Source organism: Stegodyphus dumicola, chromosome 10 (assembly GCF_044657685.1).
Source record: "Stegodyphus dumicola isolate Sdum_Otavi_A_Nest chromosome 10, ASM4465768v1".
Classification (NCBI taxonomy): domain Eukaryota; kingdom Metazoa; phylum Arthropoda; class Arachnida; order Araneae; family Eresidae; genus Stegodyphus; species Stegodyphus dumicola.
The window spans coordinates 97,474,604-97,495,195 of record NC_140777.1 but is presented as its reverse complement, the minus strand read 5'-3'; the positions used below and the strand labels follow the sequence as shown (position 1 = coordinate 97,495,195).

Here is a 20,592-nt window from a genome sequence, read left to right as displayed (position 1 = left end):
AATGCAAATAATAGAATCCGAGATGAAGAAATAATAATATGAATTAAGTTTTCATCTGAAAATACTTATCATGCATAAATATATTTGAAAAACAGTTCTAAAAAAGTAATCATGTTCTATGGCTTATTGTATAAATAAAATCTCATTAATAAATTTTCTTTAGTTATTTCCTTCTGTTAGCATAGTTACAATGACCTACAACAATTCTATCCCAAAATATTGTTCAATTCTTCAGCCATATGGAGCTATGAACTGTAAAACTCTTAAAAACTAAAGAACTAAATTATACATTTAGCATTTAGTTTATAAAATGTAATATAATGTCATAAATGAATGGACAGATTCCTCCCCCCTTCTAGTAACCTAACATCAAATAAAATATACCAACATAAAAACAGAAAAAACTCAATGTTTTCAGAACATTGTTTTGAAATATTAAGGATGTATTAATTGTGATGTACACAGTGTTTATAGCATGAATGAAGAAATTTTGAAAAGGAAGCTAATTAAATATTTACTATAAATAATTTATTCTTTGCCCATTTTTAGACCTTCTTGATTAAAATTATATGTGTAATTTTTATTGCATTAAATTTTTATCATGTCTCAATTTTATAATGCTTATTTCCATGCTTTAATTAATACATTCTATTTTAAATGCATAATTAGGTAACCCAAAATTAATAAACTTACACAAAAATTATAATTACATTTAACTAAATTTGCATTAAAGGGTATTGCTTTAAGTATTTCTTTTTCAGAAAATAATTCTTTTACTTCTGTTACATTTTTTTATGTCTGTTCAATCTCTCCATGCTGCTTTCAAAGGCTTAAAATTATCTTGGTCATTTTTAACATTAAAATTAAAATTTTTAATGATATATGCTGGTTTCTGTTTTTTTCCCCTTTTGAATAAAATTTTCAAAATTTTAGAACATTAAAAAAAGAGACTTTATGGGATAAGAATAGGAAATAATCATTTACAAAAATAAAATTTTTTATTAAAATACTTTATTACTTATTAACATAACTATATATTCTCTGAAAAAGTTTGTAGAATAAATAGAATATGGGGTGCATATAAACCTGCACAGTTACAGAAGGTATTGCTTAAACTGATGACATTTGTCAATGGCAATATTAACCAATTGGTAACATTAAATGATGAGAAAAATATGGAATTCAATTAATGTAATACAAAAATGTCAAAAAACATATAAATAGGTATTTTCACAGCATTTTCAGTAAATGCAAAAGTTTGTTTATGAATTGTTTGTGATGTCTTTAATGCAAATGTTTGCTTATTCATAATGTTTCAACATTGTTCATAATATTTCTGAAGATTAGTTGGCCAATGCTCTAATATTCAGAGAGCATACTTCATGTAAAGAGAACATGCCAATGTAAAATTTTAATTTAACTCTTTCGCATCGAAGTCGCCCAAAGCGCCTGAGCATTCAGACATCGGCTGGACGCCCGAAACGCCTGAATAATTTCCTACCCAGTGCTTTCCCCCATCACATTACTGCATTACTCATTGCTTTCAGGTGTTGTTAAATCAGATGTCAATCATTCTTTTGAAGCTACTAAAAGTAGCTTCCTTATTTCCTTTGTTCCTTCCTTTCCTTTGTTTACTGTCAGTGTTTAGCTTTTGATGCCCGAAGTTGCAATCCCGTCCCAAGGGGGAACTTCATGCAGTGTCAAAGCGTCGAAGAAAGAAGTTCTCGCTTTACTTAAGTAAGGCTATTGTTAGCGCTGTACTATTCAACTTGTCATGGGGGAAGGAAAAGCATTCCAGGAGAAATTCTTAGATACGGGCGTTTTCGATGTTTGGGGAATTGAAATTTTGCCCTCTCTCGATGCGAAAGAGTTAAGAAAAAACAGTTTAATTGTTAGTCCAAAGGGGCTTTGTCCCTGAAGGACTATTGCTTTCATTTTGCGATTTTGCGTTGAATCACTATAAATGTCCATTTCACTTTTCAAACTGTTGCCACCAAATGTTAGAGTCCTGCATTATATTTGAAGAAATTAAATAATGAAAAATCTGCATATGTATGTATATTTCTCACATTGTGATAAAACAACGGTAAACAGAGCCATCGAATTAAGGCATCAATTTTGAATGACGTAATCTTACTGCGAATATGGGCATGTGGAAGCCTAAATTTGAAATTTGGAATTTGTTTTATTATCGATTTCATATTTTGTAAAACTTTAACGAATTTTTGAGTAACAAACTTAAAGATTTAAAAGCGAGCAATGGCAACACTCTATGGCGGGGGGGGGGGAACCTTTTTATCTCCAGCGGGTGCGAACTATGTATCGGAAATTCTAAAGATATGCTCATTTAAAAATTATTTTGCGACATTGCTACTGAACTGAATTTTATGGTTTAAGTGCAAAGAACATGACATTTAATAAATAAAGGTAACACAGAAAACGTTAAAAAAAGTCCCTTTGGACGTAATTTTAAATCTGAAACCTTTCAGATTTTTTTTGGGGGGGGGGCTTGTTTATGTTTAGTTTGTTTTTGATGTTCTTGGAGAATATACTTTTTTTTTTTTTTTTCCTCCAAAAGAAAAGAAAACAATTCTGCAGAATTTTCTTACTCCTGAAGAAGAAAGACTTGTGTCTGATCGCCCTCAAAATCAACAGTGTTATTTAAACTTCATATCAGACCAAGGTTGCTTTTGCTTAATTTTAAGTGGCTGACTGAAATTAAAACCAAGATGTTTAGCGACTTAACCCCTAATATGGCAATTTTTATAATCTATTCTGAACTTATTTGGTGACACTAATTTTAAAAAACTTTTTTCTGTTACAATTTGAGTCTATTAGAAGAACTGTTGATCCCAATAAGCGATTATTTTCCATTTTGTATACTAATGGACAGGACTTCCAAAAGTAGATAACAATATCTGAATGAAAACATTAAGTGCGATCACAGTGAGTGGCTTCTCATGTAGTAGTACAGAGGGAGTTAAATGACAATGGCCACTCTACTCACTAGATTCTAGTATGACTGGCTTGCAAATGATGTTCCAATTAATCTGCAGATATTCTGTGGAATTAAGATCAGGTCTCTGAGCAAACCAGTCCATTACCACAACATGCATATCAGAACATCACGTTAATACCATATGGATTGGAACTCACTTGTGATGAAAGTGGAATGGCCTCCTACAAAAGTACTGCTACAAAGTACACAGCATTGAACTATCTGAAAAGGGATTACCAATGGGGGTCGATATTCATCCCCTGGAAATCGATGAAATTTTAAAGGGGCCAATAGCCGAATATGTACCAGATGATTTGCATAATCAAGATCCCATATGATTATTAAAAAAAATTAACAAAATTGATAATTGTTCATTGATACACACTGGGCATGACTTAACGTTATCACACTTGTACATGGTTATTTTGATAAGATTAAATGATGAGGAAAAATATTCTTCAGCTCAAATTATTCAACATAGTGGAAAATGTGAAAGTTCATTATGGACTATTTATTAACATTTCTAGAAATTTGCTTAATGTTCTATTTTTAATATTAATACTTGGACAGTATTACTTATTGGAAGAGAACATGCAAATGTAAAAATCAAAATTAAAGACAAAATCAACCTTAATCTGTTTTGAGTTTACTTGGTGACTTCACTTTTTATTTGAACACTTTATTTCAGTTTTAAAACCTTTTTTCTGTAATAGTTTGATCATATTAACTTAATTGTTGATCACAATAAGCAATGTAGTAACTTTCTATGTTTTAATATGCTATCGGGTGGGGCTTCGGTCATTCTATATCAATATCCAAAAATAATATTAATTGCTATCACTTCAACTGGTATCTACTGTAACAGCAACATCATGCAGTAAGAAAAAATCCTAAAGAGACATATATAGAGGAAAAATACACTAAACTACTTGGCATTAGCCTTAACTATTTTTAGATTATTTGAGTTAGATAGTGATATTTTATGCTTAAAGCCCAATGGGACGGTATAAAGTGGATGGCTGATTCAGAGAATCTAATGTAAAAATGTACAGATAATTCTTGTTACTAAATTTTCTTTCCTCCAAAAAATTTGGCACAATACTTTTAATACTATTAAATAGTTTTAAATTTCTTTGATGGCCAATTTTACTACTTTTATTAACAAATCGGGCCTTTTTGTTTTTCATAGTAGCTTGATCGCCCGCTAGCTTGAAGAATTACGACTTTTTGTTAACAAAATGACTGTTTTTTCCTTTTACTCTTACTTTAGTGGCCATGTTAAGTAGTTTAGCTGAATTAGCCATTTTCACTTTCAGTAACAATTTTTTCTTCCAACAACTTGACTGACGCCATTTTGAAATCTTTCCACGTTTTTCCGAGCTTTCCAACCCCCTTCGAAAATTAGAGACGAGTTACAGCTAACGGACAGTCTTTTCGTATTGGCTGATGCACAAAAGACATGGCTTCCCCCTACTTACGTCACACGACGAGCGGGATGACGCTGAAGTACACAGAAGGGAATTACAACCCCTTTTCAACTTAGTTTTAAGAGGGAGAGCTCTGCATCGCCACAGGTCAGTTTTTTCTGTTTCTTTTACAACTTTTTTCATGTGGTCACACACAGTGGTCTTAAGAACACAGTGGTCTTAGCAAGAACCACTGTGTTTGTTTTCATTTAAATTTTCATTTAAATTTAATTACAGATTTCTAAATTTTATAAAGGTATAAATCTTTAAGCTTGCAGGTCCAGCCCGTGTGTTATTGTATATTTAGGACTAATAGCAGACCGCTATTTATTTTTATTTTTATTATTGTCTTGATTTTTGATGTAATCGGAATAGTTTTTACATATTTTAACACCTTAATGTGTCATTTTGTGCGGACGCGTCAGGAAATTGGAACAGAGAACTAATAAATTTTCCAAGACACTTTGTCTAATTAAAAAATTTTGTAGCGAAAAAGTTTCAATTGTCTGTTTCGGCGAAACACGTAATGGAGTTAGCTTGATTCGACGTTCAATTAGATATTTCCCTTGAAAAGCCAGATTGGACCTCGAATTCAGCTAATTTACCATTTTCCACTTTCTATTTTTATCTGATTTTGTTTGTTTTATGTTTTAACTTGTTCCTTGGCTTGATTTTCATATGTTTTAATTTTTCAAGTGTCACATCCATAGGTATTTTACTGCATTTTTTGCCATTACTAGTTTCCAACGCTTAGTATTCTACTGTGTTTATTTTCTCATGTAGCATAATTTCTCACCCTTCAATGACATTGTTTTTTTTAAAATGTGTTGAACTTTTTTGAAGCCACAGCTCCTGGTAACTTTTAGGCGAGCTTACTATAATTTACTTCTAATTTACTTAATTTTGCAGCATATTGCGCAAAAAATTATCTACACCAAATTGGTCATACAGTATTGTACTAACTACCTTGCTTGTTAATATTAAAAATCAATAGTACATATTTTTAAGACATCAATTTTTTTCACACTAACTGCAACATAAAAATATAAAATGCATGAACATAAGAAAACACAAAAATTAATGAACAACAACAGAATATACATTTATTCTTTCACCCGTGACAGCTGTTGAAACTTGTTAAAACATATTCTGGTCAAATGCCAATGACACCATCTGCATGTAAGTGCACTCTTTACATTTAAAAAACACTCTACAAGCTAACCTCTAGAACAAGATTGATCGATGAGCCTCTGCAATTAACGATAGTTTCTAGCAATTTTTCTCCACGGTTACTATATTAAAATTTAAACACCATATGTTGCTATAAGCAAAAGTTATAGTAAGAAATAAGTAAGTTTATAACTGTTTACATGCAACTATTTTTTGTTTGCATTAAAAAAATATTTAGTAAATAAAAAAAAATGAGAATTGGTAGTCATTATTTATTATCAAGTTTCATTCCATTGGAAAGTTTTTGGCATTTTTTAATTTTCATTTGAAGTAAGTTATTTGGCGGTTAATTCAAAGCATTAGAATAAACTTGAAATACATACCACAATGAAAATTCAATATTTAAATGACATCTTAATTAAAAAGTGCAACCAACAGCAATTTATTGCAGATAGATTTTAAATAGAAATTTCTTTCAGATTTTAGACAGAAAATAAATTGGTTTTCCCCCTCTTTGCATAATAATTATAAACCCAAAAAGACTATTAGTCTTGAAAAAGACTATTAGTTTTGTGTTTTTCACTTTTCATTCAAGGTCTGCTGCTATTTGATAAAATGTAAGATATTTATTTAATCGATTTATCTACCAAATTTAATCCATTTGTTATTGATGAACAAACTAATGTGTTTAAAAGAAACAAATGCAGCTTTTAAGAATATTATTTTACTTTTTAAACTGACTAATTTCAGTAAAATGCATTTAATTTATGATATACCATATATTTTCAAATGTAAGCAGATAATGCAGTTTTTCTTCAAAAATTTACCCAAAATTCAAGACCTACATGTAAGGTGAAATACAAAAAATCTTGTAATGTTCAAACATGCTGTTAAGAAGGCGAAAATGCTTCCAAGCAGGTAAAACAAGTGGAATATTTCCCAGTTAAATCACTAAAAAGTAAAATGCCAGATGACAACACTGATAATTTTAAGTCTGGTAACCCTATCTGAAGCTAGTACCTTTATTCCATTTATTAGTTGCCTGTCATAAAATCTGTGTTATCTGTGTTACCCTCTTTTTCTGTGTCATTTTACTTTTGTCTGAAATTATTTGAGTATAAAGAGAACATCTCACACAACAAATTTCAAATTACATGTGTTCGCCAAAATTTCTAACCATGATATGGCAGCTCAGTTCTTCCTAAATGGAAAATAGGTTTAAAAATGGAAAAAGCTGGGCACAAATTTTGCCAACAGATCTTTTGTTCTGATGATGACACAAACCAGCAATATAAACAATTTCAAAAATAAAACGACTCATTTTCATAAAATGAATAACTCTTTTCATTTAAAAAATATTTTTTTGTCACCTTAAGAAATAAAAAAAGTGTGATATTTAGAGATTTATAACTTGTGCCCGACTAACGGAAAAATACTCAAAAGTTGTTAGCAAGATCAGCAGATCTTTATATAAGCCAACCCCCATAATTTAGCTTCAGAAAAAGTTCCAAAAATCCTCAGCTTATATGCAGAACTACACAGTACCAAATTAAAAGCATTTAATATGTTTATAGAATTACATTACATATTTTTTCACAACAGATATAGTACAGAAGACATAACACACTTCCATCTAGTCTAAATGCATATCCATTTAATATCCTGTAAAATGTTTTGCTATTCTGTAGAGGCATTAGTTATTTAGAGGCAGGAGAGATGAAAAATGAGCAATGCCTTCGCCGGGACTCGAACCACAGATCTCTCGAAAACACATCGAGCGTGCTTGCCACTACACCACAAAGGCATGCTAAGAAAGTGGGAGAAATACCTTATATACTCCCCCCTTTTAAAGAGCGACTGGGGATTTGGGAAAACCAATCGCCAAATCTGGTGGTGGAGAATCATCATCTGCCACCTTTTTTAGTTTGTGCACCACTGTAGAGACACTAGGGTTTTTTTGGAAGCAGGAAGCAATGCGCTCGCCGGGACTCGAACCACAGACCTGTCAAATACAGATCAAGCGTGCTTGTCACTTCAACATGAAGACATGCTAAGAAAGTGAGAGAAATACCTTATAATTCTACCTGGGATATCTGTATTGATAATCTCTATTGATAACCATATTACTCTTGGGCAATCATTAAAGTATTTCAGATTTTTAAAGTTTAAAAAAAATTTTTTGTTAGTTTTATTTATTTTTTGTTTTTATTTTTCCCCCTAGTTATGCAAATTTTGATAAATATTTAGTTAAAAAAAAACTTTCAGCTTCTAGTTCGTGCATTCGGCCTGCGTACAATTTTTGTTTGAGATTGCTGACTCATATGAAGTTTCTCTCCCCAAAATGACTAAAATTGAAATCACAGGCATTGCACTGGCAACATGTCCAGGAGCAAAGTGGAATATTTTAAGAAAATTTTTGGCTTATTATATAAAATTAGGTGTCGCTACAAAGTATCCTATGGTTCTTGTCCATCAACTACATTACTGACATTTGTAACTCCTGAAGTTTTCCATTTTGCACTCATATTGTTCATAATTGAAAGTCACTTTTAACACTGCTGAAATTTTATGCATGCATTTTCCTCAATTTAAGCGATTTTCAGTAAGCACCAATTTCCAAACTAACCAAGTGTTTACCGCCATTTCACCTTTTGAAGTTTCTGTGATGTATCTGACTATGCCTACTTCCTTTTATATACACTTCAAATAATATTTCCTTTTAAATATGCCTTTTAGGGTGTACACTGTGCAAAAAAAGGGCAGACAGTTCTATATCTTTTGTCTACTGGACCAATTCAAATTGCGTTTTCCATGTCTCGAAAACGCAGCTCAGGATATATATTACCTTTTTATATATATAGCTTTGTTCTAACACAGGTATTTTAGCACAAAATTGGACTTTTTTCTGAAATAATATACCATTTTTTTCCATATTTTGATTCTTTGACTCAAATTATGCCTAGATATTAAATTTTGTAATTTTTGGTGAGAAATTTACGAAGAAATTTAAAAATTTATCTTGGCGACTTTTTCAGTTTGCACCAAGAATAATTCACTCTGCGAATTTCTTAATTTATAGCAACCTATTTTCTTTTCCTTTTTCTTCACTATTCACAAGTGGGAAAAAAGTCATCATTCATACTTACATGATACATACAAATAATTTTAACAAAGTGGGTAAACATATTTTCATTATTATCGCTTATAATAAATGTGCCAAAATATAAATTCACGCATATCTTAGGAAATTTTGAATAAGAAACTTTAATTTTTTGCAGGTATGCTTAGAAATACATCTACTTTAAAATGATGGCAAAAATTTTCTGTCATAATTCAATTTTTTTTTCAAAAAATTTATAAAAATTATTTTAAAATACAAATTTGAAAAATAAATCATAAAAACAGGCGAATTTTATTTAGAATGAACCTAAATTTCGAAATATGAAAGAAAGAATCAAATAAGTTTAATAAAAAAAGAGATATTAATAAATGTATATAAATTAACAATGAGGAGCTAAAATTTAGAGAGCTAATGTTTTAAAAACTACTCGTGCGATTTTTACAAAACTTGGCAGTTTGGCATAATTTGAGTCACAGAATCAAAATACGGAAAAAAATTGACATGTCATTTCAGAAAAAGTCCGATTTTGTTTCAAAATACCTGTATTAGAACAATGCTATGTATAAATCTAATACAAATCCTAAGTCCTGCTTTCAAGACATGAGAAACGCATGTTGAATTTCCTCAATCGGCCCACAAGAATGGGAGATATAAAACTGTCCCCCCCTTTTCTTTGAGCAGTGTACATAAAGAATATAAATTTCTTTTACATACACACATTAGTATTAGTGGGCATATCTATAACTTTCCAGTAGTGTTGATGTATTTTTGGTACTTGTGTGCTATTGCAACCACCTTCGTAGAAGTTGCCAACAATGTGCATAACCATTCTTCAGACAACTATGCTCCAAGCAATTTGGCTATTTTCATATGCGTTGTTTTTGTGGTATTCAAACTTCCAACAGTTTTTATTAACAAATCATGATACTTTACTTCTCAGACGTAATTTGAAAATATGCACTTGTGAAATTTGCCAGCTATAGAAGAAATAGTAATAGCGCAGTAAAATTTCTATAGGAATACAGAATTTTGATGCAAAATTTCTAAAGGGAATGACGAAGAGATGATGAATAATAAAGGGAATGACAAAGAGTTTGGTAAGTGGATGGCGTTCCTGAGGTTTGTATAATGCAAAGTTTCTGCAAGTCTGCTTTCAAAAAAAAAAAAAAAAAAAAAAAAAAAAAAAAAAAACAGACTCCCATACACTCAAGAATAGTGCAAAAAGAAAATTACAAAAAGATTTGGAAAAGCATGTAAGTGTTTTATTTTTTTAATGTATCATGTAATCTTTACTTAGAAATTAAAATTTGCATTTTAAATTGCTGAAGTATGTTTTCATTACATACGTCAATAATGTTAACTAACTAATGATAAATATCAATAGCTTGAGATTCACCTTTTCATCTGTTCAAAATCACCTATCTGGATCAAAGTGGTGCTAAATATTTTTAATCAAACAACACTACATATTTTGCTGAATACATGCATATAAATTACTGTTAACAGCCAGAATTTAAGCTCTTTAAAGCATAATATACTAATTTTTATACCAAAAGTGTAAATAACAGGTGAAGCAATTTACCTTGCATTGTAATTCGATATAAAATTCATCAATTTTGAAGCAACAGCTTGCACAACATCTGTTAAAAGTAACTGGCTGCTGCCCTATAATAATAGCATTCAAATATGAGTGACATGCTAAACATGTATTAGCATTTATTACAAATTAAATATAAAAGATGCAAAAGAAATAATCCAGCTTTAAATTCAGGGGAATTTTAACTTTGGATTGGCATTGATTTTAAGCAAATACACTGAACTTTCTGAGTAGTAATATGAACATGAATCTCTTTTCTTCAAGAAACAATATTCTGCAAACAACTATACTGCTTTATATATGTTACCTGCAATTTATGAAATACATTTATAGAACACCTAGGCATAAAAATAGCTTGCATTTTTAGGCAAAGTATGAAATAGAATTATTATATACTTTCCCTAGTATTCTATAGAATGGCAAATGTTATTTAGGCAAAGTATGAGAAAAGGTTAGAATAAGGCTTATTTAAAAGATGTGCATTCCTCAAAAGCATAAATGTTTTTTCAAAAAAAAAAAAAAAAAAAAAAAATATGAAAGAGTGCAAATTAAAACTGTTATTCAAAATAGGGGAAAAAATGAAAGCTTTACAAAACAAAATTTATGACTCTGTTATTAAAGAAAACAATGTATGAAATATATAGAGTTATGCAATGAATGTATTAAATGTTTGTATTATACATGAAAGTATTAAATAAACAGATACTTAAAACAAATCACAGATGTATTTCACACTTTTCCAATCTGTTATTTGGCATTCTATAGAATGCCCAGAAGTGTATGAAATTTTAATATTATTATACACTGCTGCCCAGTTTTCGGTATTTTATAAAATGCCTAAGAATGCCAGATTTCATACATTACTGGTATACAATATTTGCTAGTGCTTATCGAATAATGAGGGGTAAAAAGAGGAAGTTAAAATATTATGAGAGATTTGAATAATTTTGAAAAGTTAAGAAATAAAATACATACATATATATTAATTATGATAGTAGTATAGATTCGGGTGACTTTGAAACTTATAAAATCTAATATATCAGTTGATTTTTTTTTTTTTTTTAAAGATTTAGAAAAATAGCACTTGAAAAACTAGTTAGTTGAATGATCAAAATACACTGGCTTCCAAAAGTTAAGTAATAAATGGAAACTGATGATAACTCAAAAAGTAAGCAAGCAAGTTGGACAAAGCTTGTTGATAATATTTATCATATCACTTATAATTTAAAAACACAAGAAAATGTTATAGAGTGTTTACATTTTGCTATATTAGCAGGAACATAAAAATCTCATAAATTCAGCATATAAACTAATTGCAAAATGATTTCTCAATAGTGTCAAATCATCCCGAACAGTGATAGAGGCCTGATAGTGATGTGTCATGCTTCTTATGATGTCATCTATAAGTTAAATGGGTAACAATGCACCCTGATCACATAAAGCAGTTCTAGGCTCATCTAAGGTTTGGGGAGAGCATTGAGACTAACAACACACCTCCCGAATGCAGCCTACATGTGCTCCATGGGATTAAGGTTGAGAAAATGCATCTGAATAGTTCTTCCGAGAAATTGGTGCATAATGCGAGCAGTATGATGGTGAGCATCATCTGCTTGCAAACTGAACATATCACAAACTGTAGCAGCATATAGACAAACAACAGGATCCAGTACGTCACCTTCGTATCTCTGAGCATTGAAAGTTCCATGTGGTAGTACACCCTCCTAAAGATATTTTTCCTCATATAAGAAAATTACCTCCTACATAGGTATCCATTTTCATATGTTAGATGGAAGATATCAGTTTTTTTTCTCTCCATATGTAAATACATTGAGAATTTATCCATAAAGCAAAGTGCGACTGTTCAGTGACTCCATTGATTTTTGGTCCAGTTTATGTAACAGCGTGCCCAATTCAAGCTTTCCATCTGGTGGCGTGAGTTAAGCAAGATGCAAAATAATTCTCTTTCATGCAGCCTTCTGCACAATGTCATGGCTGATGCTGTCTTTCCTGCAGCAGAAATAAGCATGCATCTAAGCTGGGATGAAGTTGCAGTCCTGTTGCAATGAGCACTACATTGCAAATATGGTCATCTGTAGAAGTGCAAACTCTCGGCCTATCTTCAGCAGGTCATCAAGAGGCTGAACCAGTAGTTAGAAATTGGTTCCACAACCAACTTCACACAGAATAGTTGGCATATAGCCACCTTACAACATCAGACCCCTTCTAACTGGCCTATGCAATTCTGCTGTCAAATGCCACCTTAAACACACTTTTACACTTAAGCTCTCTTGAAATTGTTTAATATAGATTCATTTATTTAACAGTTGTTCCCTCTTAAACAGCTGGTTTTAAGCGGCATTGTATTTACATAAAGTGACAGCAGTACCCCTCTACTGCAGAAAACTACTCAAAGCACTTTGTTTTCATTTATAACACATCCAGATTTTAAAAATTTCAAACTTCTTTTAGCTGATTCCTCCTGATTTTTCATATTGTTGCTTAACTTTTGGAATCAGCATAGTTAACAACATCAAATATATTAATTTCTCTCTTCTGATGCCAGATTTCTTTAATCAAAATACAAGTTTCATCTTTTCTCATTCAAGATTCACATTCTTAAATTTTAAAATTTAAGAATGTGAGGAACTTCTTAAAGCTTAATTTCACTATAGTACATTAAATTTTAATGACCAGAAATGTCATAAATATTTTCAGCATTCATATCTAATAGAGCATCTTTAAATGGACTGAATTCCTGATTTTATTAATAGATGAAGAACATATACAGCAATTTTATAATTAAAAGAAAAATTTATGTTAAAGAATTATTGTGTTCCCCACCATAAAAAAATATTTCTAGTAACAATAAAAGGAATGCTTTTTTATAAGCTTTACCAATAATAAAAAGGCAAAACCTTAATGAAAGGGAGAGAAGCAGAAGTTCTTGAGATACAGTGTGAGTCTGTAAAGCTTTAGTTTTAATATGATCATGACAATTTCTATACTTAGATTTAAGAACACTATATTTTACACTAATTGTAAAAAATAACATGCAAAAGTTTGATTCCTGTACATTGAAAATTGACCAAGATATTTAATTTTAAAATCAGGACATTTGATTTCATTTTCAACTTGCCTTCAAAGGTTGGTCGGTAAATGAATCAGAATTATTTGAAAGTTATTTTTTCCCCTTAAATGCCATTCAATGATATTCCTGTGATGTACTGTGATTTACTAGCATGTAATACATAAGGTTTTTACATATAATTTTGTTTGGTGTGCCAAAAGAATTTTCAAAGAAGTAACTTACAGGTTTTCAGGAATTAAAAATACATATTAATATTCTCATGAAGTTTTACTACTTTACAATCATAATCTAAATAACCCCATAATTTTTTTTATTGAGCTACAAATATTTAATATTTTTCATTCTTAATTTATGCAAATAAATTATGGGTTGGCTTTGTGTCAATACTGAAAAGCCTTCAAATGTTTTCTAGAACATGAATTCTATAAGAGATTCTGTAAATAATAGCTCCTTTTTGAAGATACTTTTATTCATGAATACTTTTCCAACAATCTGCATAGAAAGGCTCATCATTTAATCTGTTAAGAAATATTTTTCTACACTGATATTTTATTTTTAGCTATGTACAAATGCAAACATTTTTGGCCTCTAATTTGTGTATAGCCCCAACACATGACCTCCATTCATATGAAATAACTTGGTCAATTTTTGTTGCATAGATATTACTTTTCGTATTTCTTATAAAACAAAGTATAAAATTTTTCTAAATATATGTACAACAACCAAAGGAACTTAAAAAAAGTTCGATTTTATAATTTTTCAAAACTGATTTTTTTAAATTTAAAAATGCTAAAACATGATTATTTGAGTTACTTAAAATATTTTTGTAATTGGAAGTGTATGATTACAACAGACAGTTGCTATAAATAAAGGATCATTATGGGCATGGTGTACACTGCCAAGTTTTTAATCACTAATTTTTCTAGATTTCTTCAACAATTTTTTTTTACAATGAAAAAAATTCATTTGAATTTATCCACAAGTTCAAGAATATATTTTTTTAAAGAAAACTCTTTCTTTTTTACCTTCATGTATGGCTTGAATTTTCATACTTTCCAGTTCTAAAATATTTGATGATTTTTCTATATTTTCTCCATCTATATTTATTACTATTCACATCTTCATGAACAATTTTTAAATAATACAAGAATTTTAATTGCTTTTACAGTTTTAAATCATATATAATACAGCAGATGCAATTTCATTGGGCATAATTTCCAAACTAAAAAATGCACAGAATATTTTTATTTTTACTCTGAGCCGCCTTAGCCATAGCTGTTACTCACTTAGCACCACCCAGGAGGCACGTGTGAATTAAGGATATCATGGATGTAAGTAACATTGCCTTTTTTAAAACTTTTTACAGAGGATTTCTCAATGGAGGAATTGAATAAGGCTATCAAAGACACTGAAAACAGTAAACAACCAGGACCAGATGATATATTAACAGAATTCATGACACATTTGGAACAATCTGCGAGAAATTTCCTTTCAATGATTTACAATAAGTTCTGAAAAACAAAACTCAATCTCCTAGCAAACTAGCTGGAGGCAAAGACCATTCCAATTCTAAAGCCAGGAAAACCATCTGAAGATATAGAATCGTACCGACCAAGCTCACTGACTTCTATTACATTCAAGATGTTTGAAAGAATGATAACTGCAAGAGTAAAGTTTTACCTGGAGTCGAACAAGATTCTGACAGAAGAACAGACTGGTTTCATAAATGACATGTCAATTACTAATTCAATTTTGAAGTTGATTCACAACATTAAAACCAGTTTCAATGCAGGGAAAAGCTCTTTGTCTGTCTTTGTTGAACCATTTTCAATTCAGGGAAAAGCTCTTTGTCTTTGTTGATTTCCAGGGAGCCTATGACACAACATGGAGAAGAAGACTTCTAAACAAACTTTGCATTTTTGGAATTGCCAGAAAAATGTATAACTGGTACAAAAAGTTTTTATCCCAAAGACGGGCAAAGGCCAGATGGAATGAGCAGGAATCAAATTAAAGTAAATTAGGTCTACCTCAAGGAGCAGTTAGCAGCTGCACCCTCTCTAACATTTATATGAATGATTTGGTAACTAAGTTAAAAAGCATTAAAGGTATTAATGTCTGTATGTTTGCAGACGATGCTTTTATTTGGACAGAAGTAGGAAATTCCAGAAAATACCAAGACCAAAGGAAAAAGCTTGAAATTATAATGAATAATGCACTTGAAGTCCTGCAGACCTGGTACAAAGAGAACAATATGATTATAAATAAAAACAAAGCAGTTTACCAGTTCTCTCTCAGACACATGAATACAGACTTCGAATTAAATGTAAACAAAACTACTCTTCAAAAAAAAGCACTAGTACCACATATCTAGGTGTAGTGCTGGACAACAAATTAAACTTTATTAATCATGTGAATACTGTTACAGAAAAAGTAGAGAAAAGATCCTCAGTTTTGAAAAGACTAGCTGGTACTACATGGGGAAGTTCACAGACAACCCTAAATAAAACTTACAGCATTTACATTAAACCAATATTCATATATGGAAGTAAGGTGTTAATCTCTACCACACAAAGGAAGATTAACTCTTTGGAAAGAGCCCAAAGCAAAGCTCTTCGAATTATCACAGGGCCAATGAAATCTACCCCGATTACAGCTATGAAAAGCTATACTTCAAACACACCAATTGCTACTGAAATCAAGAAACAAGCAGTTAGTACTTACGTTAAAATGGAAGCATTACATAGAGTGCATTGGATTAACAAATGCAAACCAAGTACTATGAAGACCCTCTCCTAAAGGTTTGTGAGAAATTTTTACAAGAAATATATGAAAACAAACCAATGAATTGTAAAAATGTCACAATTAATCCCCTTGAATATACTGCTATCAAATACCAGTTAGATATATATGACTTGGGAAAGAAAAACATTCTTGAATGCAATTAAAATCAAACACATTATGTATGTTACATGAACATTACCCTGAACCTGAATGGACTAGAGTATACACTGATAGCTCTAAAATACAAGATAACACTGGAGCTGGTGTATACAGTAAACTTTTTCCCAATGTACTCCTGTGGAATACTTCATGTCGAATTTTGATGCAGAGATTCTTTCAATCTCACTGGCTCTGGAAAACCTCTAAATAAAGATAAATTGTTTCTCTAAAGCAGTTATTCTAGTCAATTCCAAAGCAGCCATCCAGGCTGTAGTTATAAATCATGATACAGATAACCAAATTATCTCAGGAATAAAACAAGCCTTGAACTTTCGTTATAATCACAACATAACAATCGTTTTTCAATGGATCCCTTCACATGTACGTATCGAAGGTAACAAAAAGACAGACTCACTAGCCAAGAGAGGAACACTTGCACCACAAGACAGCAAACCACTTCCTCTAGAGTCACTTAAAAAGCATATCTTTGAGAAATTAATCGATACCCTAAAATCTGACCAGGCAACAAAATCAACAAGCAAATCCTGGGCTAACATTCAAGACACATGGAAAACGTTTTGTCAAAAATCCCGTAAAGAGGCTCTGGCAAACTCCAGACTGCAAACAGATGACGATTGCATGGCACATCATCTTAATAAAATTGGCATCCTTTCATCTAATATATGTCAAATTTGCAATTCAGGCATCGTGAATGCAGAGCATCTTCTTATATGCCGAGAACCAGATGAAGAGTCTCAGAAACACGTGAGATAAGTAAACTATATTGGAATGCCAGAGCTTTCATTAACTCCTCATAAAGACTGCATTTCTTATGTTCCTTTCCTTGTTTAATTTTTTAACTTTTTACTTTTGTTCCCATGTTCATATAATCTGATTCTTACTTTATAAATGTTTGACTTTTTTATTATTTATCATTGTTTTTGTGTGATACTGGAGCTGTTTTATATGTTTGGATTGATCTTTCCAATAAAGCCATATGTAACAACATATTTTTTATTTTTAGATGAATTTAATGTTTACCTACTTTGTTATGAAAGTTTTTAGAAATTTTGCAATAATTTTTTTAAAAATGAAAAATCAGTCTTGCTTTATACATACATACCAAAAAGAGAAATATTTAAAATGACAAAAAGGTTTAGTTATTTATAAATATTACAAACTGTTTACATTATTCTTAGAAATAAAACCAGCACTATTATTTTTACTCCATATTAAGTTTTTCAGCATGAGATATACTTTGAAGCATGGCTCCAAACATAACCTAACTCCACATTCTTCAAACCAAATGCAAGTCTCTTTGCATACTTTCTTTTTATCTTCCCTGGAGCAATACATAGCATGCTGTCTTCTAGGTTCCTTTTTACAGAATTTGGTGTATATGCCTGGCAAAATACCTTTCTGCAAGATGAATACTACTCATCACTCTACTGACCAAATTTGAAGCTTTTGCATAAACTTTCTGAAATGAAACAGACCCCATCGAGCCATCTAGCATTGAAATAACAATAAGATAATTTTATCCTGCACAAAGAAAGAGTGAGATTTGTCTCAAAATCATAGAGAAAAAATCTTTTTCTGTGATTTTCACATGATCTATTACAGCAGATAAAGTTAATAACCCCACTCAAATCACAGGAGCCACATGTGAAGGGTTAAAACACTTATCACTTATGTTCTAAACTAAAAAGAACACAGACACAGTATATGAGATGCTTCTATTCCTACCATGAAATAAGGCTCAGCAATATTGTTTCTATATACAGAAATTTCAAAATTAATCTTTCTTGCTAAATACTTTTAAAATGAGACCCATTTTTGTTTTACAGAATTTTTACTGCCACATGAAGCTACTGAAACCTCTTAAAGTTCTATTTCTACTAGTATTTACATGCAAAATATAATTACTCCACTTATATAATATATTATATATTATATATTAATTATACTCCACCCAATATAATTACCTATACAATCCAAAGGCGGAGAAAGAAAAAGTACTAATAATTATTTAATGAAACTATAATGCAAAGCTCAAACGAAAACAAACACAAGTAATAATGTAATATTTCCTACATATCAAATTGATTGTCTGATTTATAAATATGTATTGGATTAACCTTTTCCAGGTAGCTGATGCCATGCTTGTTTCCTACTTTAAGTGTATCTCAAGAAGTTTCAGTAGACTATAGATTAAAAAGTGTATCTCAAGAAGTTTCAGTAGACTATAGATTAAAAAGTGTATCTCAAGAAGTTTCAGTAGACTATAGATTAAAAATTTACTCTTTAATATGGAGTAGGAAGTGTAAGACCCTGGTGATGTGTTTTTCTGCTCCTTCTTGTAAAAATAGCTGACTAAATGTCTTTAATACATAAAAAATTGGTTCATACAGCCAACAGGAAAAAGTTAATGAGACAGAAAAGGGAAGAAAGATTTTGATTATTTTACCTTTTATAAAATTGAACTTTCTTTCTTTTTTCAGTCTTTTTTCCCAATTCTTCAAAAGTTCAATTTTAATTTAAAAAAAACACTTTATCATGCATTTATTGTTAAGATTTTATTAGATTTCTGACTCAATTTTCATATTCTTCAAAATTCAGTCACAAAACTAAAATTATTTGTGATACTATTATTAAAATTTATTACATTATCAATAGCTTACTGAATTATTCCAAATGATTTGAATAAATAGCTTACCACTGCATGCAAATATACACACCTACAATAAACCCTTGCCAAGTGTGGATTTGCAGAATGCAATTTTGCTCATTATTTTAATTGTTCCTTTTAATTTGCCCAATGGTATATTTTCATTCAAATGCAATTCAGTATTCACTCCTAGACAATGAGCACATGCTGGCAGAATTTGTCCACAATTTTTCAATTTCCATCAACTGAAAATGAAGCCAGAGAAATGATACAAATTGTGAAAGCAACAGGCTCTGAAGGATTTTCAGATATAGAAGAAAGAGTAGTCAAACAATTTATCAAGAATGATGATTGAGAAATAATAAATGAAGAACTGAATGATCTCATGCCAAATGATATTGAAAGCAGTGAGAAGTGAAGACAAGAAAGGAACATTAACTTGCAAGAAGTTAAACAAATTGTTAAAAATGGAAAAAGAACTGTCTGATTTTGCAATGGAGATCAACCCAAATCAAGAAAGAGAAACTTTGTGAGAAGCCCTGAAAAATTCTGCACTGTTTGCTACAAAACTTTCAAAAAGTTGTGACAAATACTGTCCATGCAAAAATAACCAGCTATGACTTGCTCATTAAGCACAAAAAAAAGTCCTCTCAATTAACATTTATTTCATTTTCCCCTTTTAAAAAAAAAACAATATTTAGGTTTCTTTATATATTTAGGTTATACATACTTTCTTAATCTGATACAACCCTTAGGTTCATTAACAGTTTACTGTATATAACTGAATAGAGTACAAAGTCCAAAATCCGGATTTGTGGGACTTCGGCGATTCCGGTTTTGGGATTTTTCTGGATAATAGATCATCAGTTTAAATCTAGTAAAATAAGCATATAGAAATTATAAAATTAAAAATATGAAATCGTGATTTATGAAATAATGAAGTATTTATGATCTAAAGGGTATCAAAATTTACAAAAAACAAGCTTAATATTTATTTGTTTACCTTATTAAACATTTCTTTCAATAAAATTCTTTTAAGTTGCTTCGTTTTTTGTGCTAATGCTGTCTCTTTAATTTTGTAGACAGACATATTCTCTTGTTTAGTTACATTGTTGAAGTCCTGTATCTGCTGTTTCGAGAATTCGGACTAACTTGTCAATAGAAATTTTCTTGTTTTCAGTAACCTCTCTGTCACCTTCTTCACTATCGGTAGCGCTATTTTCTGGATCTAGAACCATACTATAGATTTCGCCATTCATGATATAAAAACTTCTTTTATATCATCTTCATTTATTACCACTTCTCCACATTTCTTTACAAAATGCATTAATTGGGAAATTTCACCTTTGTTTTGCGACATCTGAAAACCTTTAAAATTAGCGGCTATCATCATCAAATTTAGCTATTTTTCACTATACATATTTGGTTATGCATCATGAGCTTGGCAACTAATGACAAGTTGTTCCGTTAAATTTAGTCTTGCTTCTATCATGCACTGAGACAATTAAGCCTGAATTATATTAGTTTAGTTATTTATTATACTT

General features: G+C 30.7%; 1 protein-coding gene across 2 annotated transcripts in view; it reads right to left on the bottom strand.

The window, feature by feature from the left end:
* Positions 1 to 20,592, bottom strand: part of Rab3-GAP (Rab3 GTPase activating protein) — a 244,686-nt gene that overhangs the window by 151,330 nt on the left and 72,764 nt on the right. For both annotated transcript variants that reach the window (XM_085825301.1, XM_085825302.1), the window contains exon 10: positions 10,338 to 10,420. In XM_085825301.1, coding sequence (XP_085681427.1) covers positions 10,338 to 10,420 — 83 coding nt within the window. The remainder of the gene's footprint in view (positions 1 to 10,337; positions 10,421 to 20,592) is intronic.